Genomic DNA, 26,095 nt, shown 5'->3' with positions numbered 1-26,095 from the left:
TTTTTTTTCTTCTTCCAGAAAGCAGCCCTTTGAATGCCGCCGTATCAACGTAAGCTTTACGGATGCCAATGACAACTTAGGCAGCACATGATGATATCAGTCAGATTTAAAGGTAATTCCAATTTCTCATTGACACCAACTGGTGTTTTTCCCTCCCGAAGTCCAGCGAAAAAATGTGGCGTCTATTGGAGGTGAGGTGTGTAATATCCCAGTCCCTCTCCATGCGCGTGGCTATGAGTTTTGGTGAAATCAGGCTACGAGGAGTCGAAAGACTCGACTTGAAATCACTTTTCTTAGTCATAGGTGCGAAATGTCCAATTTCCCAATTTTCAAGAATGGCGAGCAAAGGCGTGCAACCAAAATGCTCACAAAACATGCATTTCTCCGCAACATCAATGCATACGTGTGTGAAAAGTGAGGCGGTTTAATACGGGTCAGGGTGGCTTCCATTTGCTGTCACACTGGCTTATTTTATGAGCGTGAGTGTGTGTCTGGTGATGTATTTGAGTATTTTTGGATGATCACCGTGTTACAGTAGTGCTTCTAAAACAGGGTTGGGTTTTTTTGTGGTTGTTTTGTTTTGTTTTTTAATACAAGCTCGTTATATGGGTAAACTGTAGATTCGATATGCTGTTTTAATATACTGAACAAAAACATCAATGCAACAATTTTGCTTTTGCTCAACTCAAACATGGAAAACTTTTTCTCTGTAGACAGTCGGCCTGATTTTCTTTGTTATAGTTCAGTTAGGTTCAAATCTGTGCTAGTTAGCACTTCTCTTTTACCGAGGTCATCCATTCAGCTGACTGGTGTGGCATGTCAAGATGCTAATTAGACAGCATGATTTACTAAGCAGGCGTACTTTAGCTGTCCGCAATAAAATGTGCATGGTATTGCTTGGCCACGCCTGTGAGGTGGCTGTATTATCTCTGCAAAGGAGAAGTGCTCTCCAACACAGATTTAGAAACGTTTGTAAATATTTGAGAGAAACTGTTTGGTGTACTGTTGTGCCTTGAGATGCTATTTTAATTAGTTTTGTTTATCAACTCAATCAATCCACCCCCCACCCCACCCAAAAAACTTTTTTTTTTCCGAATGTATTTTTAAACAGGAAAATAGCACTATATTATATATATATATATACACACACACACACACTTTTTTAAAAATATTAACACATTTAAATAGGATGTAGTTTGTTAAAAAAAATTAATCAATAAATAAATAAATAGACATATTGTGCATCAAGATTAACCTTTAAGACGGCAGAATTTTTTTCAATAAAATATTATGGTTTGATATCACTTTATCAAAGGTTGTTGCCGCAAAAAATAAAATAAAATTGTTTGAGATGAATGCATTCTGTAAATGTTGCTTGGTGCAATTTAGCTTCTTTGACGCTAAATAAGGGGTCATTCATGTTGACGCCTTTTGGTGGGGATGGATTGCAATCAAATACAGTCATAATTAAACGGGTTCTGTCTTAATCAATATCTTTCTAGCGCCCTAAATAAACGGGAAGCCGTGTCCGAATGTGCACACCATTCCCTATTTAACGCACGATTAATGGGGTTACGCTGTTTTCTAGGTGTGTCTGATTGTCCGGAAAGGATAAATGTAGGGAACGCCAATTTTTTTTTCTCTTTCTCTCTGGTCTAAGTAAGAAACAATGAATAAATAATCAATCGGCAAGGCGTCAGAGTTAGATTAGCTACAATATATTTTGTTCGATTGACCCTCGGTCACTACGTGACCCCCTCGTGTGATGCTTCAGCTGCCCCCTTTTTTTTTTAAATTAATGTTTGTCCACCTATCAATGAAGTGACTAATTTCAACCATTTCATAACGGGCGTGTTGCGATTCTTTTAGACCCGCCCATTTTTTTCTAATTGGAAAAATAAGTAAACCTGCGACATGATCACCTTATAGTCCACATGTACTGTACTGTACATTATGTTGAAATTCGGACTATTCAGTTTGTAGGAAAGAAATGTGTACCGGATAAATCAGCACACGTGTACTATCGTATAGCAGGCTGGGGTGCAAGACGGTGCGGGTCAAGCGAGTTGGCCAGACTCTTTTAATATACGGCACTGGTCACAAAGACAAACAAAATAAAAAAAATTCCATAATTACTCTGTAAACTGTAAAATAATAATTTCTCACAGAGCATACATGTCTGTATGTATGTCTGCGAGCATCGTTAATTTGTCTCTCGACATTTGTTGATGCAGCATTTCTGCTCAAATGTGCATTGCGTCGAGGGTCTCACGCCATGACTATTCATCATTCATTAGCCCATCTATGGCATTTTTACATTTTAGTGCATTAAGTTTCCAAAGAGCAAAGTTTTGTGATTGTTTTAAATACACCATTTGCAATTCTCTTTGTTTTTTTCAATGTTAGGATCCTCATTAGCTCCCACAAAGTGGTCGCTCGTTTGATATTTAGATTGACAATAAACTTCACTTTGTGGGACTTGTCAAATGTTTGCTCCAAAGTCAAAGCAAAGTATCACGAGTATTTCCACTGTACATCGAAAAAGTCTTCGATATTTGAGTTCAGCTCATGAAAAAAAAGGAGCAAAGACAAAAGTGGCGCGTTTATGTTTTTGTTTAGTCTTTGTCACATTCAAAGTCACGCCTTCAACCTGTCACGCGATGGGACTCCAGCATTTAGTGGAGGCTAGGAGGGGGAAGTGGAGCAGAGTTGTGGGAAAGGACGGCCACGCTTGAGTGCACATAATTGGCTTCGTAGCTTTGCTTTAAATCATCAAAATATGTATTAGACAAGCGTTATTACCGGTAAGATTTTTTTAAAAAGGAACATTCAAGCCAAATTCGAACACCGGACATGCCAATGCCTTTTTGTAATATACAGTCGTCAACTTTAGTTCAGCTACTAAATGAGTTACACGCGTCAAGCGTGGCCATCACGCAGCATTTTCCACGACAGCTGAGGAGGTTAATGTGCCAACTTGCGTCCTATTTTTGGAACATATTTATTATTCCTAAGCTGTTGTGAATGGGTTTTCCCTCCCCTATTGAATCTTGTCGTTGTGCAAGGGCCCCGTCACATATCAGTCACACACCACACACTGCTCATGCCCTCAACATCTCATTTATTTAGCAAAACAAGCAGATTTTCTTTTTGACCTGGAATCCTAGAATCTGTGCAGTCGTTGCTCCACTTTTATTTTAGTAACACCCGGTAAAACTTCTAAGTTGGTTTGTTTCTGTTGACTGAGTTTTGACGAGTCTGTGCAATTTTGTACAAAGTGATGTAATTGACATACTACTTTATATTTCTGTGAATAAAATGTGAACAAAATCATTAGATTTTTGTGACTCTCCCTAATATGTATACACTGTGTATACATTTGCTGATGTTGGCCCAAAACGCCACGTTTATTTATCTTATATTCTATAAAATAGAGTATCAGGACCCGTTCTGAGCAGGTGATGTCATTCGATATGGTCGGCTGCCCTCTCCAGGCCAAACGTGACATGAACGTCTTGGCTCAGTGATAGAGGGGTCAGTACTTTCCTCCATTCAAAGCATAGAGGGCCTTGTGTAATTAGTTTTAATGCAGTTAAATAATACAATGTACCAGGATACTCTCAACGTTGTGTGCTATTCGGTTATTTTCTTTTTCGAGCCATCATTTTGGCCTGAAAATACGATGGATTTGTCACGGGGCATTCATTCAAAAGAATATAATTTTCATATGTATTCCTTCAATTAGTTTTGCAATAAATCACACAAAACACAATCCTCCAAATATAATTCATATTTCATATGTACAGATGCATCTCAGCAATTTAGAAATGAAAATTTAATTTAATCCAGTAGTTAATTTCTCATGTATTGAAGTGTGTTTTTCAACGATGCTAGATTAAACTCACATTTTCATCACAATTGCAAGACACAAGGCATTATCAAGGATCTGCACTTGATTGTGTCGAGTGGGTCTAAAAAAAAAATAAAATAAATTGTTATGGTGTGATTCCAAATTTGTTCATCCTCAAATGAACATTTTGCCTCTATATGACTACAACCCCAAATTGAAAAGTCAAAAACTGAGAAAAAGCGTTCTTGTCGTGTTTGAACATGCCACCCCAACAAGGAGGCGGTCCAGATGCCGCTCGTCTTTCAGGACTTGACGCTCAGGAAAACCATGCCCGCGGCCAGCAGCAGCAAGCCCACCGTGCCCTCGATCATCTTGCTCTGCCTCCACTTTTTCAGCTTCTCCTGGTGCGCCTCGATTTTGCGCTGCCTTCGGGCTCGCATTTCTCGCTCCTTCTGCAGCTGCTCGCCGTAGTGAGCCTGGTAGAAGGCGTCAAAGTCGTACATGGGCCTTCCTCTCGTTTGGGAGAAACCCCTGGAGGTGGTTTGCTGCTGCTGTGCCGATCCCGAGGATCTGCTTGAGGTCTCTTTGGAGGGGGGTCTTCCCGTACCGTGGACATCCATCATGCTCAGGATACCCCGGTCATACTTCCTCCTCAGACTTTTGTTGCCCAGTACCGTGTATGCCTCGCTGATCTCAGAGAAGCGCAGCGCAGACTCTGCGCTCCCGGGGTTTTTGTCTGGGTGGAAGATAAACGACTGCTTATAGTAGGCGGTCTTGATTTGGGACTGCGTGGCATTGGGGGACACTTTGAGGATGTCATAATAGGCCGTCCTGTTTCTGTACAATGGGTCATCTTTAAAGTCTTTCTTCCAACAGTAGCTTCTGGATTTAAAAGAGCCACAATGCCGACTCTCTGGGGTATGCACTCGGATGAGGATGCAGAAAGCTCGCAGCTGCTGAGATGACGTGAGGAGGGAGTTCGGGGTACCGGAAACAGCTCCTCTGCTCTCGGATGACCTCCAGGGTCCAACCAAAGAACTGTTAAAAGCCTCTCTAGCATGAACAAATCCAGTAAAACGGGGTGAGTTCTGGTTCAAACTAATTTCAGTTATCCGATGACTCCTTTCCATTAGTCTGACTTCTACTTTGGGTCCTACCGCTGTGCTTTTTGGCCAAACGTCGCCTTCGTTCCCCGTTAAAACGTATTTATTTGGACTTGCAGTAAATGTGCACTTTTCTCGCCAAGTTTCCGAAGCTTCCTCGGAGCAAAGCGGTCGACTTTGACCGTATCTGAAGCTGGACAACCGGCAAACTCCGCTGCCCAGCTTTTGGACGACCTCCGCCATTTCCCACCCTCATATCACCCAGCAGGAAAACCAGTCAAGTTCCTCATACGTCACGTCGCAGTGGACCAACAAGAATCGACGAGAAGAGGAAGAAATGATCGTGCTCGACCAATCACACAGCAGAAACCGCTACGCCCATTTAACCATTTTTATGACGTGAAGACGCACAAAATGTATCAAAAACAATTTAACTGTGAAGTACCTTCATAATATTTTTTAAATTGTTTTTACACCAAAGTTGACGGTAACATCTCTGCGATTTGAATATGTAATTGTTTTCAAAAAATACAATACAGAAACCATTTTATTATAAATATTAATATCTGTATCACCCACACATATGTAATACTTTCATGCAACTGTTTTTAATTGAATTTTCGTTTTTATTTTACGTTGTGCTGTAATTTGATTACATCTTTTCGCAATTTTAAGTCAACTATCGGCATTGGTAGTGTAACATCCATGGGGGAGCTACCCAACACAAGACTAAAATCTGATTATTTAATCCAGAATTTTTGCCTGGCATTCTTTATAGGACATCCAAAACCAGGACTCTCAAATTGATACAGCACTCCCAACGTTCAGTCAGACCCGACAGGGCAGGATTACAGTATGAACACTTCCTTTCAGCGTCCCCCAATATGTTCAGAACAAATTATCAAATCTTAATTTAAATGGTATTCCCCCAGCTTCCATCAGCAGTACATAAGTAGTTGTTTTGCTTCAAGCTGTCTTGAAACCTCGAAACCGGGTCTGCCAACAGTGATGATGCTGCCGACTCTCCCCTGAGCTGTAGTGTGTCCGCAGTGGGTTGAAGGAGACTTCCACTAGATGGCGACATACAGATATTTCCCCTATAATTCATCTCGTATTTCACCGAAGAAGAGTTTACTGCGTATGGTCAACAGATTGGACCCACATGTGTCATCCATTTATCTTCTTTTTGAGGAGTAAACTACATTCACCTCTTCTCTTCGGTTACTAACCAGTTACTGTACCATGAGCTCCTGTCGACGACCGGAGCACACGGCTCCTCCAGATGTGGTTAGTGCTTGTTTTTATGTGTTTGTAGCATCTCGGCTAACAGCAGCTTCAATGTAAACGGGACGCTGTTGTGGCTTGCTTTCAGCCTCACTTCAAGCTATGCATTATTAAAAAAAAAAACAACAACAACAACATGAGATGTTTGTTTAGCTTTTAATACAGTGCATTTTTTTCACTCCACAGTTTTACAACGCAGATGAGGCCAAGAAATACTCCCAGAAGTAAGTCTCATTGCTGTCACAACTTTTTAAAATGAATCAAATTTAAACTAGAAAACACTTGTTAGTTTTGGCTGACGAAATATGAATGAGGTTTACATTGCCAGTAGTTTTCGTGCCTTCCATACTGAAAGTATGTAATGATATGCTGCAATATATATTGTGCACACGTCATACATTCTTCAAAACATGCCTCGAGTTTTTAGAATGTATTCAATAAATCACATACTACTGTATTCTCTGCTGCGGCTTTCACGCAGTAAAATATTCTGTTTGTTTCTCTTGAAAAAGGTTTTATTTTGTCAAAAGTCTTGTAAGAGGATGTTTCTCCCAAAAATTCTTTTGTGTCAGCTCACGTATGATCGAGATTCAGACTCAGATGTCGGAGAGAGCCGTGGAGCTTTTGAACCTTCCAGAGGGGCAGCCGTGCTATCTGCTAGATGTGGGGTGAGCCAATTAAACTGTACTTGCCTTCACGCTCAAAAGTGGCCTTGTTGAATTATACAATCCTGAAATCAAAAAATCTTTTTCTAAATGTAGCCCTAATATTTGTGTGTGTGTGTGTGTGTGTGTGTGTGTGTGTGTGTATATACATACGTTTGAACTGCAAAGCACTCAGGGGTTTTATTCTTCTTATTTTCTTCTCAGGTGTGGTTCGGGGCTTAGTGGCGATTATCTCACAGATGAAGGACACTACTGGGTGGGAGTCGACATCAGCACAGCAATGCTGGGTTAGTTTGAGCATTATTGTCAGCTCCGTTTAGGTGACTGTGATAATTAGAACTCCCGGCCAAGTTTTTTCCAGATAAAGCTGTCCGATTGCTATTTTTATTTTCAGTTGTTACATACAGATTCACACACTATGTATTTAACCAAACGCCACATAACTTTGTCTGATGAAAGTCTGCTAGCTTAATGCTAACCGATACTGCAAAATGCCATTGGTGGGCTAGCACAACTGGCCTTCAAGCAACATATCTGAACACAATTCCGTGTGTGTGTGATCTGTATCAGATGTGGCACAGGACAGAGAGGTGGAAGGAGATCTTCTATTGGGAGACATGGGTCAAGGGATGCCTTTCCGACCGGGAACCTTTGATGGCTGCGTTAGGTACCAAATCTAGCAAATGTCCTGTCACTTTCTCAGGATTCATATGGAATCTTGTAGTTTAATTAGTGACCCTTGTTTTTGTTCCCTGTCAGTATTTCAGCTCTTCAGTGGCTTTGCAACGCTGACAAGCGCACACACAGTCCTCCCAAGAGACTTTACACTTTCTTTAGTACTCTTTATTCTTCATTGGTAAGTTGTATTCAAATTTTTGATTTATTTACAGTGGGAATTTTGAGGTTGGAATCAGTTTGCTTTCTCCTATCTGGTCATGCAGAAAACAATGGGAATGTGATTCCCCACGTTTTGTCTGTTTCCTCGCGGGAATCAAAACTGCTAACAGCTTTTTTGAAATATAGTCCCTGGAGGTGTCAGAAATCAAAATGTCTAAGTTGGTAACGCTGACTGAAAACAATCCTGAGCCATACAATCACCCAGCCCTTACTTTTTGGGGCCTGACTGATTAATTGGCTGAGAGTAGCTCTTTTAAAAAAATCAGCTTGTTTATTTATTTATATTTGCCATTAAACATTTTTAACACATTAACATATTCCATTATACAAAAATAATGACATTCGAACAATCCCCCAGAAAAAGCAGCAAAACATTGGCTGATTTTTGCTGATTTTTCTCTCTGCAAGGGTAAACAAATAAAGGACAAAAATGATTGTAAAACAGTACAATGCTCTGCGTGTAAATTATTTCTTTATTGTTGTAAGCATTAAGGGACAAAAAAAGGAAGTTATTTCATTCAAAATATATATTTCTTAATAAATTGCTTAGCGTAAATTTGTTCTGCCAAATAGAATCGTACGGAGCCCCAGACATGACAGCTGAGAAAAAAAATACTTTGCGCACACAAACTACTAATATGTGCACACAAGCTACCTACCTATTTGTGCACACTAATGACTTTTTCGTGCATTCGTGCCATTTCATCTGTCCAAACTGTTCAATAGATTATCATTAAATTACTTGTTCTCCATCTTTCAGTCAAGAGGCGCCCGGGCCGTTTTTCAGCTCTATCCCGAGAACTCAGAGCAGGTAAACAAGAACATAAAATGTCCTCCGATGAGCATTTAGGAAGTTAGTTTCTCCCTCCCGCCTCCGTATCATTCATCCTCCTCACTTGTTTTGATCTCCTGGCAGTTGGAACTGATTACGTCGCAGGCCATGAGGGCGGGCTTCAGCGGAGGCATGGTGGTGGACTACCCCAACAGCACCAAGGCCAAAAAGTCCGTAGATCACTTCCTGTGGGACTCAGGTCACAGTTGCCGTTGTTGCTCATTGTGCTTCTCTCCAGGTTCTTCTTGTGTCTGTTTGCTGGCGTGACGGGCGTCCTGCCCAAGGTAAGTTTGTTTCAAATGAAAGAAGGAGAGCTCGCTGCTGAATCAAATTTCACCACTAATTTCAGTTTATGCGCTTCAGAAATGTATTTATTTCGCTTCCTCCGTCATTGAAAGCAAGAAATAATTTGAATTATGTCCTTATCATTTGCTTTCTAACTGTAAGAAAAGTGTGAAAAATCAACAAATTTGGGACAGGAATTTTTATGGGGAAAAATTAACAAAATAAATCTTTCAAATTTAAGTCTTTCTCGCCCAGTCTGATTGGAAAAATCTAACTGTGTATAACACTGCTGCTTTACCAACTTCAGGGTTTGGGCTCCGAAATGTCTGACAAGAACGTCCCCAACCAGGTCCAGTATTCGGGACAAAGGTAACAAGATGGAAGTGTTGTTTACACGGATGCAATAACCTGCTTATGCTAATCACATTAGTGTGTCTGTTTAATGAAGCCCTGAAAGCCTCCAATCTTCTTCTCTCTTTTTATGATATTAAGATGCTACCTCAGGCCAAATGTGCACCAATAAAAGCTTGTTTGTTTTGTCTTTTTTTCACAGCAGGTTGCTGTGTGAATGCAATTGACCAGATAATGAGCTCGCCGTGTGCGTGTACGCGTGTGTGTGTGTGTTGAAATATGACCTTCCCATGTTTTGCTTTACTGTAACATCCAGTTTGGTGAGTCTGAGACAGTACTGGGGAAACTGACGAAGTCTACCGACATGGAAACGCAAAATGCCACTTAAAGCACATTTGATCTCATGTTTACCGAATGTCGCAGTCAATACAGTTTATGAAAATACCATGTAAATAAGAATAACAAAATGAAATTGCAATAATAGTTAAAAATTGTACAAAATGAAATAGAAATTGTCCAAAATAATGTGCATGAGATTAGAAATGCGCAACACCCGCTGGGGTCAAGAATAAACATCACAATAAGAATAAGAACACAAAATGCCAAAATGAAGCTCTATGAATAATAATTTGAAAACTAGCAAAATATGAGTACTCATGCACATAATTTCAAAATATTTTTTTATGACTGCATCCGTTTCCAAGTCGGTATACAATGTTCCCAGCATGTCCAGTATTCGTATCCAAGCTCACCAAGAAGGTGGTGTATCCGGTCTCGGCTTCAGGTGTGGATCAGGTTCAGTCGTACCTGAATCATGATGCCAGCAGGCCAAGAGTAAAGAGCAAAAAAAAAAGGTTGTCGTCCTGCCTGACGCGAAACCCCGACAGGCGGATTTTCCTGCCTTTTACATGGGATAATATCTCGCACCTAACAAACAAGTAATCACCTCACTCTGTCCCTGCAAAGATGCCGATTCAAAAACATGAAGGGAAAATCGGCAAAGAAGAGCCGAGATTGGATTCTGGAAAAAAAGGAGAGGAGACGCCGACAAGGACGGTATGGGCTCTGGTGTATTTTCATTATATCCATACAGTCTTTGTACACTCATTTTTTCAAATCATGTCAGTTGGCTCATCCTTGTGATGTCGTCCTACAGGGAGGTGCGGGCTGACACCAAATACACCGGACGTCAGAGAAGACCTCATTTCTAGCTGTGACTCATGCAACTGGGCCTTCATCACAGACACACACGCACACACAGAGTCACCTCTATGGTGAATGGACTTTATTCTTTTTAATTGGATGCAATACTTGTGGTCTCTCATTTTTAAAACCTGACTTCGTGAAGACATCTACGAGGCACAGAACGAGCAGTAATATACCATAATGTACATATCCAAGCTCATATTATTGACCATTTTTGTCCGCGTTTTGTGACTCAAATCAAACTAGAATGAAATGTTTGTTGCATTTCCTCGGTGAGATCACCGGACGCAATATTCGGTATACGTGTCCAAATTAAAGCAAATACGAAGTCATCAACCTTTTGGTAATTTTCATTTGAGCAAGCGTTGCCTTACGACTGTCCAACAAACAATAATAACGAGGGAGGAGATGGCGGTGGCTCATTTAAAACGACCAGTTCAAAAAATCTAACTCTTACAATGTCAACGATTGAGCATAATGCAAAAAAGATGACATTTCTTCCATATCCCGTGCCACGTTTTTTGCCACTTCCCAAAGAACACGTATTTTCCGCTTAAAAAAACAGAGTAGGCGCTTGTAGTCACTGGTGAGCTATTTTTAGGCAGACCCGCGGGCACCAAGTTGGTGACACCTGTGGTTGTTTGTCTCTCTGTGATTGGCTGACCACCAGTCGAGGTTATACCCTTTCTCTGACCCAAATTAGCGAGGATAGACTCCAGCTCATCTGCATCCCTTATTGTGGGCAAACCCCAGTTGACAAAACGAAGAATGGATGAATGAATAAATCGATATTTGGACTTGTCTTGCTTGCTGTGCCCGCAGTGGCCTGACAGGGGGCGCCATGCTTCCGCACCCAATGCAAAAAAAAAAAACCTACCTGGGCGTTATCTCTGAGAGCCTTCGATCGACATTCAATCTCAACCCAAAACCGTCAGCCCACTAGACGTCCCCTCTTTCTTTGCTCTTTCTCACTGTCCCTCCCTGTACTCCCCAAGTGGATTCTTACACTTCCAGTCAACAGGTCCTCCCCAAAGCCGAGTCCATTGGGCGCAATCGAGGAAGTTGACGGGCGTGGAATTGGTTAACGGAGTCGGTCCAATCAACCCGTCATCGGAACCGCGATTGAGGAGCCAAAAGGAGGAGGGAGAGCGGTGAGGACGGGGGTGGGGGTGGGGGAGGTTGGGGGAAGAAAGCATCGATTCCTTGTGAAGCCGCCTGCCGCGCATCCTTAGCCCGCTCATTGCCGTGTCCACATCCGCTCCATCATCACCACCATCCCGAAAAATCCACAATGAAGGACCGCATGCAAGAACTTCGACATGTAAGTTGTCTTTTTGCTGTTGTTTTTGAACGCACCTTGGCTGAGAACGTAAAAAGTACCGAGAGCCCCGCGCACGGTGCCTTTACGCAGCAACAGTTGTGACCAATCTGCATTTATTTCACGCGGGCAGCAGGAGACCACGGTGAAGATTTTGACTTGTTTGAATTTGTGTTGCACAATTTGGGAGTTGCTATGTCAATTCCGTTTATCACTCCTTGGTGAAAGTGAACCTCCGGTGATTTATTCACTAGTCTGCATGCAAGTGTGTGGTTTCATCGATTCGCGTAATTACGCCGGACAATTGGTCCCACGTCGCTCGTTTGACCCGTTAAATGTCCCCACTGAGCCTCACGGACGCCCCCCTAAAGACATTTACAATATATAACCTTTTTTTTTTTTCTCACTAATGTTGCAATTCGGGACGTGTAAAAGCACACAGACAGAAAGTGGTTTGAGTAGATAAACGTCATGATGACACTCCTTGGAACGTTGCCATTCAAAAAAGTCTAATTAGCAAATATAAAAAAAGGTCTAATTAGCAGGCGTGTGCGCCTTAAATAAAAGACGATGTGATGTGGATTACGATTCGATTCAGTGCAGGATGGCTCAGTTCGAGAGGACGTGATGCAATGCGATTCTTGATATTTTACAAGATGAATGAACTAGTGTGTGTTTGTCTCTCTCTCTCTCTCTCTCTCTCTCTCTCTCTCTCTCTCTCTCTATATATATATATATATATATGCGCGCACACACACTCAGAGAATATACGCTCTGAGTATTTTCAAATGCTCTCCTTTATGGGATACTGCCTATTTTGTGTTCACATATCCATTGCTCAATTGGTTATAACCCTGCAACTTCGATGCTACTTTCATTAGCCTGTCAATGGTGTTTTGCATTGTGTTGTAGCATGAAGCTAGCATACTTTCTGAAAGCAAAGTTGAGTGACTTGATTAAATAAACAACATGCAGTTGTCTGTGGTTTGTTTATTCCCCCAGTTAATCATCTTAGAGTTACAATAAACAGATTAAAAGTGAATTAAAAAAAAATCTGCTAAATTGCTGCTTGTTGTGAAGTTCACAATGGCCATCGAGTGATCGTAATGCCAATTCTTACTCACAACTCAAGACAAAAAAAGTCAGCCGAGCGACAGCTCGTGTACTGAAAGACTCTCAATTTGAGTAATTTGTAAATCGAGGTTATCACAGTAGTAATAATGTGTGTCCATCTTTTTTACTTGTTTAGGAGTTCCTGTGAAGCTGTATGTAGTGGACAAAAGCAAAAAAAATCCAACCTTACAGACTGCCAACAAAATGATACAAATAAATCATGACCTTTTGGTCCAACTCTCATATGGGTAGCAGGCTGTGTTGAACTTAAGTAATAATAAAAAACAAACATTGGCCTCCAGGCTGCGCTTTGAATACTCTTGCTTGTCGCCTCAATATACTTAGAATAATAACGAGGAACAGCAAGTTTGATAGAAGTAGTGTGTGCGTGCGTGCGTACGTGTTTGCATGCATGAGTGTGGTAAAGTGGCCATTGTCAGATCTACGCAATTGGCAGTTAAGATGGGGAGGGAGAGGGAAACAATTTAAAGGCTGTGTGCAATTTTCAGTGGAGGATATTGCTATGAATTGGCCTCCAGGGAGACAACGCTGCTCTGCCAACCCCTGTGTGTGTGTGTGTGTGTGTGTGTGTGTGTGTGTGTGTGTGTGTGTGTGTGTGTGTGTGTGTGTGTGTGTGTGTGTGTGTGGATTAGAGAGGCGTGTCTTGCCGCCTGCCATGCTGCCTCTTTACATTGCTGTAATGATGCACAAACAGTACCAGAGAGAAAGAAATAACCCCATCCTTAGTTCTACCTATCTACGGTATTTAAACCATAAATCACACACCTTTAATATATTGAAGTTTACCATTCAAGGCCTAAATGATCCCTGCCATACGTTGAGACAGAGATTTTGCTTTGAGATTTTTTTTTTGTCACTGAGTCATTCGATTAATGGTTTCATTCATAACCTATGACTGCAGCATCCGATGAAGCTTGGTTTTCATACTTTCCCGTTGTACTATTTGAAAATAGACAACTGACCGGCAGAGCTGAGCCATTAGTAATTTCGGTTTTCATGTACTTGACTTCTGTGTATGTGAAGTGGTTACTTCTCTTTATAATAGCCCTGTGACTGACTGCGGACCAGTCCGAGGTGGGCTTGATCATAATGCACAGTGTAGAAAAAGGCACTGATGGAAAGAAAAACTTTTGTGCAAGCACTATGCAGTTCATCTTGTCTACTTATTCGTGAAATGAGATTTAAGGTGTCTTTTTTTTTTTTTTCATAGCTCCGACAAAGGCTGAAGTGACAGCCGAAACGCTCAGCTAGTTAAGAGTTTCTCAGTCCTCTTCGCCAGAAAAAAAGACCGTTGTCCCGAATCCCCGAAATGTAAGACTTGTGCCGTTGCCCTCTTTTAGAATTGTCGCATACTCTTGGTTCCAGGGCTCGGGTGCCTTTTTGACCTCTATTGTGGGTCTGGTCAGAGTCCAGACTAAACTGGAAGTCATTTATGAATGAGTCAGCTGGACAGGAGTTCTGACTGCCTATGAAAGTGGCAAAATCGAAACAGCTCGATTGGCTTTAAGTGTGTACCGAAGACAAAAACATAGGCGGGTCTCTCGCGAAGTACTACAGCTACATTCAACATAATACTCAGTCGTATTTTCCACCATTTGTTTTGAATTTATTCCCCCAACCGGTCCTGGTCATTAATCAATTTCGACTTTCATCACATTGTAGTCGACAACAAAAAAAATATTTAGTTGTTCAATCCCTTGCATGCACCACGCTCAAGACTCTTGTCTCGGTTTCCAGATGAGCTTCAAACTCATTGTTGTACTTAATACTTTTCAAGGATGTCTGACTCCAGATAAGCAAGGTAGCGAAATTCAAAGGCCTGCTCGGCATGTGTTCCCTTTCATCAATTTCCCACTCGCAAACGTCAACAGCTCTTCAAGCTTCCCTTACTCTTTTGTGATGCGAGGGCCGTGCTGCTTTTGAATTGTCTGACTGCTGTTTAAAAAGCTCCTTCATTGCTCACACACAAAAACAAGAACTGGGCTCGGTGTTGTTTTTGTAGCCACGTGTTTACCAATCCACGCACGTGTGCCGCAATGGCAGGAAATTGGCTTTTTGCCGCTATTTGCCAGAGGATGCGGCCTCTTCTCCACTGTCGTCCTTCTCGATTTTTCGACACGCCTGCCTTTATGCCCCCGCAGCTGCCAGTCTCGATAACCCAGTCCAGGATGCGCCGTCACCTGGACTCGCTCCCGCTCGGCCCTCGCCAGTGGCTTAGTGACAGATGGTGCCGATATTGATGTGATTGTCAGCTTTTATCAGTCCGCTAAAGCCAAAGTTGATGAGCTTATTTGAGATTTCACCACAGGGGATCACCATTCGTCATGTGGGCAATATTAGCGCCGCACCTGCAACAGATCATCACTCCTCATTTTCTGCTTCGGGAAGAACCCGTCATTTATTTCTCCTGCACATTTTCCCTTTCGGCGTGACGGCTTCCGCCGTTATTGCTCTTTATTTTTTGTTTTTGACTTCTAACGGGCGATTTATCAGAAAGCTGTCAACTCGACTTTTGTTTCCCGCCTCGTGCGCGCAGCCTTGTTGTCACTGTTAGCTCAGGCGGCTCGTCGTGTATGCTCACGGTCACCGCATGTTTGGAGTCAGAGTGACACATTAACTAATAGCATGGACGTGACGCGTACACCCTTGAACCCGCGTGGGTGGGTGGCTCTACCCTTATCTGCATAACCGCGGGGATTTTTCGAAAATAGATCTAATTGATATTTCTACATGATTTGGCCTTGCTGCAAAGGTTGCGGCGACATTGTTTCCATCGAAGGGAGTGCCGGTCCAATGAAAATAAGTAATCGCTTGCTCATTTCTAAACCAATTTTCTCGAAGTTTACATGCTTGTCAAAGGCAAATTGTGTGCTATCAATACAGCGAATGCATTTTTGATTTAGATTTTTTTGGTGACATTCACAAACATGGAACATCGCAACACTTTGCCCATAAAAACGTCAACTTAGACTCTCTGGTAATGATGGTAAAGGCTCTTTGTTCCCAGATTGCATTGTGTGGCGCAATGCATTTAATTAATCAAGCTATAGGGACATTATTCCTTGTCAAATATGTTTGTGTTACTTGAAGTTGAATGTGTGTCATATTTGTTTGATTAAATATGCTGCACTCTGAAATTTTTTTTTATTTTTATTTTTTTTAAACAAACTGACTTAAGGGGGTAAGAAGGCTGGCGCCGCTGCTAGTAAAAATGCACTCTACTGGCCCGATACCGATCCCTGGTATTGGTACTCTTCCATCCCTACACGTGTGGCAATATGCTATGATTCGTTCTGATTCAAATTCAAAAAGTCTGACTTGGTGGCCCTTTTTTTTTTCGCCGCCTATTCGCATCTCACTTGGAGTCACTGCTGATTTATGCGCAACCTTACTTAAAAGTGACATTTTAATAATTAAAGCTGACAAATAATGCCACTCACAATCACATGAGCCTCAATGACAAAAAAAATAATCTGAAGTCGTTCAACCCCAGCGGCCTCACAAGTTGCCCTGGCTAGCAACCAGCCTTAACCAACACTATGCACTCCTAAATCCACCGATGAGCGTTTGACCAGTGGGAGAGTGATGAAAAGGCACCACCAATGGAACTCCTTCCCTATATTATCCATGAACCGTGAGGCATTTATGCATTCACTTCAATGCATTATTCATCAACTGTGATGGACATTATAATTGCATCAGTGAGCCATGAAATGACGTGAAATGAGACCGATGCCCCATCCCACCCAAAGATCTGTATTATGCAAATGACATTTGCATTGATAGTCCATATTTACTGACTGCTCGGTGTAGGGGTGAGCGACTGAGCGGATGGTCCACTGAGCGCCGGTACGAGGCGCCCGTGTTTATCCGTGGTGTGAAATAGGCACGCTCGATGAAGTGCTTCCTTGAAACCACTTTGCTGCATCGGTTTCTTTGTGATGATCGCTCACGCTTGTGTCGTATGGATACAGGAAACTTCATCTGATGGAAGTCCTTGGAATGAATGAACACCATTCTGGAATGAGCAACCTCATCTGAGTCGGCGTTTCGGCTTCCATATTACGAGAGAATGCAGACTGCTTTTTACTGCTGATGAGTCGACTTCCTTAGCTGACGATAATAAGATCCAAAACATTCATTCATTCATTCATTTTCCGATCCGCTTTATCCTCACCAAGGGTCGCGGGGGGTGCTGGAGCCTATCCCAGCTGTCTTCGGGCAGTAGGCGGGGGACACCCTGAACCAGTTGCCAGCCAATCGCAGGGCGCACAGCGACGAACAACCAACCACGCTCACACTCACACCTAGGGACAAGTTAGTGTTCAATCAGTCTACCATGCGTGTGTTTGGAATGTGGGAGGAAACCGGAGGACCCGGAGAAAACCCACACAGGCACCAGGGAGAACATGCAAACTCCACACAGGGAGGCCGGAGCTGGAATTGAGCCCGGTACCTCTGCACTGTGAGGTCGACGCGCTAACCACTGGCCCACTGGGCCGCCTGATCCAAGACATGACTTGTAAAATATATGAGCGCAAATTTCCGCAAATAACTCTGGCTTCCACCAATATTTCATCCATGTCATCCCCAAACTAATTTAGAACATTTCCAGATCTTAAAAAAAACATCTTCAAACGTTGCCCTACCCTTCTAAAATAGGAGACAGCACGCAGAGATACACGCTCTGTCGTGTTCACAGTAAAATTTCAAGTCTCTTCCAGTCTGATCATCACGAATAAGTGTTGATTATCCTGATCGGCCAGTCTAACCGCACGATGGCCGCCCCCCCACTCCCGTCATCTATTATATTTAGGCGCGTGACGGCTGGCCGGCGTTCGCACCGTGCCCTCTCCCTCCACCACGCCCGACTTTGCTGGTGCACCTCATATTTTGGTCAGCGAAGTGAGTAAATACTTCACTGTGGCTGCTTTCTTTGTCTCATTGTTTAGCTTAGAACCTTTTTTCCTTTTGTCTGGAGTTAACATCCACGCACTACTCTGTCATTGTGTTATTGTTGCACAGAGACAATTCTATGGTCATTCGTGGCTATTCGGCTGATTGATGACGGGAAAAGGCAGGGGAGAGGGAGCGAAAACAAGTTGCCTTCTTTCCAGTCGAACTCCATAAGAATTTAGCGGCACCGGCTTCCTTCACGACAGACGAGCGTGCCAGTGAACATCACCTAATTGTCTTAATGCCCATACCCGTCGGCTAATTGCGCATTAACGAGCCAGAATGAGAATAACCATGCGCTCCGATGACAGGCTGGCCCTCCCGGGGGGTGGAGGGAGTTATCTTTGCGAGAATTGGCAGCTGCTGCCGACATTGGTGCCCGGAATTGATTTTCTTTGAGGCTGCCAGTGGCGTTTCAAGTTAGAATGTAATCTTCCAGTACATCGTCTGTAGATTGTATTCATGTGCCTTTTTTTAGACCTCTTTACTTCGCTGATGAGGCCATTGAAGGTCAGGATGAGATGTGAGAGAGGCAAGGACGATGAAATTGGATCTTGACAGGCGCTAGAAACAACCCTCGGTACATCTGCGCAATTTAATGAGCGCAATTGTTAGCCTTGGTATGATACAGTACAGTACACATGTGACATGCCCATATTTTATGACGATTACCTCGGTAGCAACATCAATCAAAATTGAGTAAAGATAATGTAAGGAGAAAATCAAATGTCCTCTAAATTTAGCACTCCCAGAGAAGCGTTGTTAACAACCTTGGCAACTTGAATGATTAAATAAATGGCGAAGTATCACTCCGTTCTCTTGGTCCTCAAACACTGGAGGCAGTATCACGGTGCTTTTTTCACGTGGCGACACCGAGGCGCTCTAAAGCAGCTACGCCAGCATAAAAACCCCTACCCACATACTGGTTGTTATGTCGGACATTTAATTTTCAACCTTACCGGCACCTCTCCTTGATGTGCATGCACTCATTGCTGACAACGAGGCGCTCTAAAGCGGCCATGCCAGCAGACTATGTTGAGGTAAAATGTATTTTTCGGGTGGAAGGTGGCTCGTACTTCCTCCCACATTCCAAAACCATGCCTGGGAGACTGATTGAGCACTCCAAATTGTCCCTAGGTGTGAGTGTGAAGACGGATCGTTGTTCGACTCTGTGTGCCCTGTGATTGGCTGGCAACCGGTTCAGGGTGTCCCCTGCCTACTGTCCGAAGACAGCTGGGATAGGCTCCAGCATGCCTCACGACCCTTGTGAGGATTAAGCAGATCAGAAAAAGGATGGATGGATGGATGGATGGATGGCGGCTAGTGAACTGCACTTTGCAATTGCGCTAGATGACCACTGTTGGCGTTCATGTTCTTATGTAGCATATGCCCAAGTAAGTATGTCACAGGAAAATTGGAATGGGTTCATGGTTTAGCGCCACAATCGAGTATTGCATAACTCTCAGTCTGTGAATTCGTTTCAGCAATTGTTTTCAAACATGCGTACTGTGTTTCGAGACAGACCAGACCAGGTTCAGCCTGGACCAGGTGCCACCTCAGTCAATGCCCTCATGAAGAGAAATGTTATATAAAATGGATGGAGGTCTCGTTTTGGATCACATTGAATTTCTCAGGAGGGAGGGATTGTTTAAATGGAGCTGAGGAGCATCAAAAAAAAGAAAGAAAAAGGAGGAGGAGGCACCAGTGTCCATGCTGTGTGGGCCTGTTGCTCTAATGCTTCTCCAGAAGAGATCAAATCTGGAGGATGGAGAGCGAAAAGACGATTAAGACAGGAGGACATTGAGGGGGATTGTCAGGGAGAGGAGACACACACACACACACACACACACTGGCTTGGTGCTGCTGTGCTTCATATCTTGTGCCACCTACATGATTCTTCCTCATCTTGCTTGTTGCTGCTGAAGCCTCCTCGCTGCAGCCAGGCCTTGTCTCGCATCTTATTCAACTTGGGTCAGATTTGCTCTCTGCAATTTCTTGAAAAAGGCACAACAATGGTTCTCAAACAGCGTGGTGGGAGGAATGCTATTATGGAAGTGTAAATTGTAAAATGACAAGGGTCTTACAGGCCGAATAAATGTTTCTGATGCCTTACTAAGTACCGGTAATCATTTTAGTTTTTTTCATTATCAGCCTAACAAGTGGTGCCTTGATTTAAAAATGACCTGATTTACTGTACATGTTTCTTGAGAAACCAATTGTCGCTCAGATTATTTTTTTGCGTTCACTTGACTTCACTAGAAATGAGTAGGTGCTAGTCTTGTTGGATTTCAATGCAGCGATGATACAGTAGATCATAATATACTGTTGAACAGGATGGAAACTAAGGACTAAATGGTCATGGTCCTAAAATGCTTCAGGTCCTATTTGAAGTTTTGAATCTGATTGAATGACCATGGCGTGTCTGTGGTTCCTCAAGGATCAGTCCTTGGACCCCTTTTGTTCAGCCTGTATCTGATACCCTTGGGTCAAATTGTATACTGTATTGTCCATGTGAAGCACAGTGAGTTATTTTGTGCATGACATGCACAGTATAAATAAAGTTTTCATGGCATTTTCATTAATTTCAATGGGGAAAGATGACATGAGATGCATTGTGTCTTTGAAGTCTGGAACTATGGCTTGATTTTTACCCTTATGACCAAACTGAAGCCAGAGTGCATTGTTTGAATGTTGGCCCATAGTGTCGCTTCTGTAGGTTCTGTAATTTCGCAATCAGATGAGCCGGCAGGAGATCGCTCCCTGTGTAGGCACCCGATGTCCTGAGGGCTTGAACGAGGCAAGTCTTATTTGACCCTGTTCATGATAAGCAGTGTTGAAAATGGATGGATGGATGGATTTACTTTACTTGTATTTTAACCATCCCATTATGATGCATTACAGTTCTACACGACACCGTACCGCGATGATGACAATTACTAACTCTCCGACAGTGCCAGGGTCCGACTGGCTGCTTTGCCAACAAAGTTGTGTGATAGCAACCAGAAAATAAATATCCACAGTCGTTTTGTGTTTTGCACGACTATCTTTATTTCTATTCGGGTACAGATTGTGAGCAATTTTCCACTTCTGGAAGATAGAAGGATCACATGTGCATGCTTTGCCGATGATTATGTTCCAAGAGCACAATCATCGGGAATGCATGTTGTCAGCCTTCTGCAGAAAACAATTCATTATACAAATTTCAATATGTGTGTGTGTGTGTGTGTGTGTGTGTGTGTGTGTGTGTGTGTGTGTGTGAGTGAGCAAAACATACATAATGAATGTTGTTTTTGCTATATTATGATAATAAATCTGCTTGCGCTTTCAGTGCAGCTGACACAGATTGAGTCATGTCTAATGCAGGAGGCGTCTTGCTTTGGCTCGAACGCAAAGACGCAGGAGGCTTGAATATGGAAACACAAAAGGAGGAAAAAGCGTGTGGAAACATTAAACGTGCCACTAAAACGCTCAGAGTCTACTGAAACACTCTTAGACCTCCATCCATCCATCCATCCATCCATTTTCCAATCCGCTTTTCCTCACAAGGGTCGCGGGGGGGGGGGGTGCTGGAACCTATCCCAGCCAACTTCGGGCAGTAGACAGGGCACACCCTGAACCGGTTGCCAGCCAATCGCAGGGCACACGGAGACGAATAGGGTCAGAAGCTAACAGGCTTCCAACCCTACAACACATACTATTTGAGTTGATTTTTTATTCTATTTATTTGCATTTTGCAGACTTGTTAACAACGCTCTTCTCTGTGGTGGGCCAAATTTATCAGACTTGTTTTTCACTTGATGGGGTTTTTCAAGACCAGTGGAGATGGTGGCTCATTTATTGCCATGCATGCTTGCATTTAAATTAAGCACTTAATGGACCTATTGAAAGAAACTTGCAAATGGCATGACTGGTTCTTGAATATTCATTAGCACTGATGGTATACATTTCTCTTTCAAGTATGGGCCACTCATGAATTTTACTTGTATCGCGGTTCTTTTTCCAACCGATGTGACAGTTTCAAATGATGACAATTTTTTTTCCACCTTGAATTTTGTGATACAAATGTGAGGGTTTATGCTTGCACATGTTGGTATAAATCAACTTTTTTTTTATGCGAGTTGTTCAAAGGTTTTCGATTTCTTGTCATTATGGGCTGTTGATGGTAAGCCCGATGAGCTCCACCGGTAGTGCTCAGTGAATGGGCAGCCTCACAGTCCGCAGCATTTGGGTTTAAATCTCAACTGTGGCCTTCTTGTTTGGAGGGTGCATGTTCTCCCTGTGCTTGCGTGCATTTTCTCCATGTCGTCTGACCTGTCCCACATTCCAAAAACACGCTTGTTAGTTTTCGTGAAGGCTAAATTTCGTGAAGAAAATACATGGACGTGTGCGGAGAACAGCAATCAGAATCTGAAAATGCACACTACCTGTGCAGCATTGAAAAGAAAAATCAGGGGATAGATTTTTTTTGTTTTGTTTTGTTTCCCCGACAGGAAATCATGACTTAAATGATCCCATGAAGAGCCATTGATTAGTTTATCACTTGACTTGAGTTTATGGTTCTTGTTTCTGATGACTTTACCGTCGGAATGTATGATTCATTTTCAAGTTTTTCCTTTTCACCTTTGCTTGCGCAATTGAACAGTTTTGGCGAATTGGCCCTTCATTCCAGTGAAATTCTTTTTAACATGAACGTTTGGGTTGTTGTTGTTGTTCACAGGGGAAGGAGACGACAGAGGAGGAAGATGAAGTGGCCGTGGGGATGGACAAAGGATTCATGGATGAATTCTTTGAGCAGGTGGATTTTTGTCTTCTTTTTCACTTTGTCATTTGTTCTTTACACCGTTTTGTTTTATTTATTCATTCATGTAAGTTCACTGATGCGATGCCGGTTGAATTCGGGCGTCCTCGGCAATCACAGCAAAGTTTCAGAATGACATTTTTTCCATAGGGAAATACTGTCATGGAAAGTGAATTCTGCAGCCCAACCTCAAACTCTGACCATCAGGAAACCTTTATTCACTGACTAAGCTATGTTTAAGATAACTTAGCCTTGCTAAATAAAAGTAAAATAAAATATAAAATCTTGAAAAATCCTCAACAATTTGCCATATCCCCCTGAACAGAAAGCTGCTGTCCAACAGTTTTCCCAAATAACTGCAAAATGTAAACAATATACAGTATCATTGCTTGCTTGACTGGTTTGAGCATGTTTGATTGAATTGAGGTTCAAGTGGCCCTTGCATCCTTGCATTTTTTATGAATGCGGCCCTGAAATGAAAAAAGTCTGGACACCCCTGACTTTGGCGGTCTCGCGGCAGTAACTTGCAAATAGCCTGCACGTCAGCACAGTCATCGATCTTGTGCTTTTGTCCTTCCATGGCGTCACTTGGTATGATTTTGTATGATTGGCCTCGTTGTTGGTGGCTTATTTGATTTGATATGTAAATAATTATTGATTGGACCACAGCAGCTTGGCCCACTTCAGCGCTTTCTTCTTCCACTTGACAGCGGAAGTGCGCTGTAAAGTACATTCACATCCGGGAGGTTTTTTTTTTCTTGTACATGTTGTGCATGTGTATCCTGAACATGAATTGAATGTCACAATGGCTCTCAGAAAAGGGGATTTGGGGAGGGGGGGCGTGAGGTGTGTGTGTGTGTGGGGGTGGGGGGTCCTCCCCCAGCCATTGCAAAGGCAGCTACAAAGGTGGTTGTTCTTGGCAATAAATACTCAAGTTGTCAAAGCTACAATGTCATCTGCAGGTGCCTCCATCAAAAAATAAAAATAAAAAAGCCCCAAAACACCGAATTTAATAGGCCTTTAATAGAAAGTATCGGATCAAACAAAAATTTACAGTCAAACAAAAAATGTGGAAATAAAAGGAGAAAAACAAAACAAAAGGCCCCCCCCCCAAAAAAAAAGAAATGATAATTTTTGGCTTTTGTTATGCATATGGTGAGAAATAAAAGAAAAAAAAAGTTCATGGTGTCGATGGAATAACGTGTGAGGGCTAAAAGCCTTCGCACAATTACTAAAAAAGCATCAAGTGCAAGAACCAAATTTTCCAAAACATGATTGTACTTTGATTTTGAAAGCTCGTCATCATCGGTTTGACGAGCATCGTTTTTCATGTGGATTTAAAAGCACTTCCACTTGAATAGTATTTTCTGAATCTTTATTCATTCATTCAATTCACTCTGATCATGAAGAATACCAACAAAGGACCATATTGGACACAAGTACAGAGAAAAAAAAACTACTTCTTCAAGGTTAATTGGGTTACAAAATACATTTTCTCCATCCGCCCCCCCCCCCGAAATAACAGTGATAAAGGCTGCAATCATGACAAGATTGGTGCAATTATAAAGTCCCCTTCACATTTCTTTTCTGCCTTTTATTCTCCTCTGACAGACGGCCTGTAAATTGAAACGTTCATCTCGCTATCTTGTCTGGAATTTCACTTTCACTGGAAAACTACCTTCAAGTGAGAAGGCAGATCGCCACAGAGCGTTTTGCGAATGACAGTGATGTTGAAGAACGAGGCCCGAGATGAAGGTCACGGTGGTGGAAAGGGAGTCATCCTGCGTCTCACCCTGACTGCGTGTGTTAATTAAGCTTTTAAGGGGGGAGGGGGGAGGTGGGGGCGAAGCAGATGACTGCAGTTCCCTGCCCTTCGCATCACACTGGAAACAATGTGTTCGTTTTGGTATCACCGAACCATTGATGGGATTTTTTTTCTTTTTTTTTTTTTTAAGCGGCCAGTTTTTTATATGACAGCATTTTGTGTTCATATGCGAGTGATGTCACTTGATTTGAGTATTCAACTGTTGAACATTTTTACATTAAGGGGAATGTAAAAATTTTAAAAAATGACAAAAATGGTTGGTTTTCATAGGCCTGTCCTGATATACGACACAGAGAGAGAGAAACCACATGGAGTCATATGTCGCATTGAAGATGATCACGGGAAGGATTTCAAACCAGCAGCGATTTTGTCGATATGCCGTAACACAAAACCTCACCAAGCGAACAGCCGTTTTTCCTTGAAAATCTTAAGCGAAAATGTCAACATAAAAAGAAAGCCAGTGTACAACAAACCACATTCAGTCACACATCAAATTAAAGGCCATGATGAGGGATTTCCAGATCTATAGTTGTATTCCTCAATAGGCACGCGTATAATACCAAACTGACCCAAAATATGTTTGGTGTCCTTGTATGATGTCAAAATGCACATCAAACCAACGCGTACCTCATGTTCGTTTTCTTTTTGCCATTGCCTTTTGTGAAGACACAACTCAAGCCAACCAAAAATAACGTATATGACATGACAAGTCACGTGATGTTACTAGTTCAATGTACAGTGCAATTTAAGCTTTATCGGTGCGTATTTGTCATTTTGTGACAAGCGCTTAAGCACCGTCCAGTGTCAGTTGGCTTCTGTTCTTGCTGCTAGCGCGTTCCGAACTGATGATGCAAGTGTAAAGTGAACAGATGCAAGACTTGCTGCCTTCGAATCACTCATTACCAAGCGCACCGAAACAAAAATGTCGTCATTCCTCGTGCTCGCTCCTGTGACTTCATTAGCGGGAGTTGAACAGGATTTCGGGTCCAGGAAATGAGACGGTGGCGGATATCAAAAGTGCAAGCGCACGCGAAAGACATACACAGTAAATCCCTGGAAGTATAAGGGTGTGTTTGTTGTGTTTCTGCATATACTTTTCCACCGCGTCTGATGTTGTTATGCACCCACACTAATGAAATTCGCTCTTGTTGTCTTATGAGAGCGCCATGACTCACCGACACGCGGTCCGCGAGACAGCTCCGAGTGCTTTCATCCTGGCTCACTCATATCGTCCTACCCGTCAAATGCTCACCGTTTGCTGCCTTTTTACACGCTTGCATCAATGGGCCGAGCCAGCAGCCCAGTTTCTCCCCGGGGGGGCCTTCCCAAGCCAATTATGTTGTCATTTGAAATCATAAAATCAAATCAGAATCAGCAGCTAATTAAAGAGTTAACAGGATATTAACCAGTGCATTTGGTACCCAGGCCTGCAGTGGGGGACTTAATCCATCTCTTCATGCCACCACTATTATATCGTGATTATTAAAATTGAAAAAAAAGAAATCTCTACAAAACCACAACTGTTAATGACATTACTTTTATCAGTCTGTTCAAAAGGTCACTTTGAACAGTAGCTGTCAAAATCTCAGTT

At 42.5% G+C, this 26,095-nt stretch overlaps 3 protein-coding genes across 6 annotated transcripts in view; 2 read left to right on the top strand and 1 right to left on the bottom strand.

Annotated features, from left to right (window-relative positions):
- Positions 1 to 3,649: 3,649 nt before the first annotated feature.
- dnajc30b (DnaJ (Hsp40) homolog, subfamily C, member 30b) lies at positions 3,650 to 5,279 on the bottom strand. Its single transcript, XM_019887706.1, has 2 exons — positions 5,142 to 5,279; positions 3,650 to 5,043 (listed from the first exon to the last, which is right to left on the bottom strand). Exon 2 carries the CDS (start codon positions 4,978 to 4,980, stop codon positions 4,153 to 4,155), a length of 828 nt encoding a protein of 275 aa, XP_019743265.1. The 5' UTR covers positions 4,981 to 5,043; positions 5,142 to 5,279; the 3' UTR covers positions 3,650 to 4,152.
- A 775-nt stretch (positions 5,280 to 6,054) lies between these two features.
- bud23 (BUD23 rRNA methyltransferase and ribosome maturation factor) lies at positions 6,055 to 10,805 on the top strand. Its single transcript, XM_019887709.1, has 12 exons — positions 6,055 to 6,240; positions 6,424 to 6,461; positions 6,810 to 6,905; positions 7,107 to 7,189; positions 7,473 to 7,569; positions 7,662 to 7,758; positions 8,560 to 8,610; positions 8,716 to 8,801; positions 8,870 to 8,915; positions 9,224 to 9,285; positions 10,234 to 10,323; positions 10,424 to 10,805. Exons 1-12 carry the CDS (start codon positions 6,196 to 6,198, stop codon positions 10,476 to 10,478), a joined length of 846 nt encoding a protein of 281 aa, XP_019743268.1. The 5' UTR covers positions 6,055 to 6,195; the 3' UTR covers positions 10,479 to 10,805.
- Positions 10,806 to 10,909: 104 nt separating this feature from the next.
- LOC109526420 (syntaxin-1A-like) overlaps positions 10,910 to 26,095 on the top strand; it is a 35,105-nt gene continuing 19,919 nt past the window's right edge. For all 4 annotated transcript variants that reach the window (XR_002170332.1, XM_019887710.1, XM_019887711.1 and 1 more), the window contains exons 1-2: positions 10,910 to 11,794; positions 22,599 to 22,676. Coding sequence is in view for 3 of the 4 variants with exons in the window: in XM_019887710.1 (XP_019743269.1) it covers positions 11,765 to 11,794; positions 22,599 to 22,676 (108 nt within the window). In the remaining variant the exon portion in view is untranslated. The remainder of the gene's footprint in view (positions 11,795 to 22,598; positions 22,677 to 26,095) is intronic.

The sequence above is a fragment of the Hippocampus comes genome, unplaced genomic scaffold (genome assembly GCF_001891065.2).
Source record: "Hippocampus comes isolate QL1 unplaced genomic scaffold, H_comes_QL1_v1.1 scaffold6, whole genome shotgun sequence".
In the NCBI taxonomy this organism is placed as follows: Eukaryota; Metazoa; Chordata; class Actinopteri; order Syngnathiformes; family Syngnathidae; genus Hippocampus; species Hippocampus comes.
The sequence above is the reverse complement of the archived record's forward strand: the minus strand, read 5'-3'. Positions and strand labels throughout refer to the sequence as shown.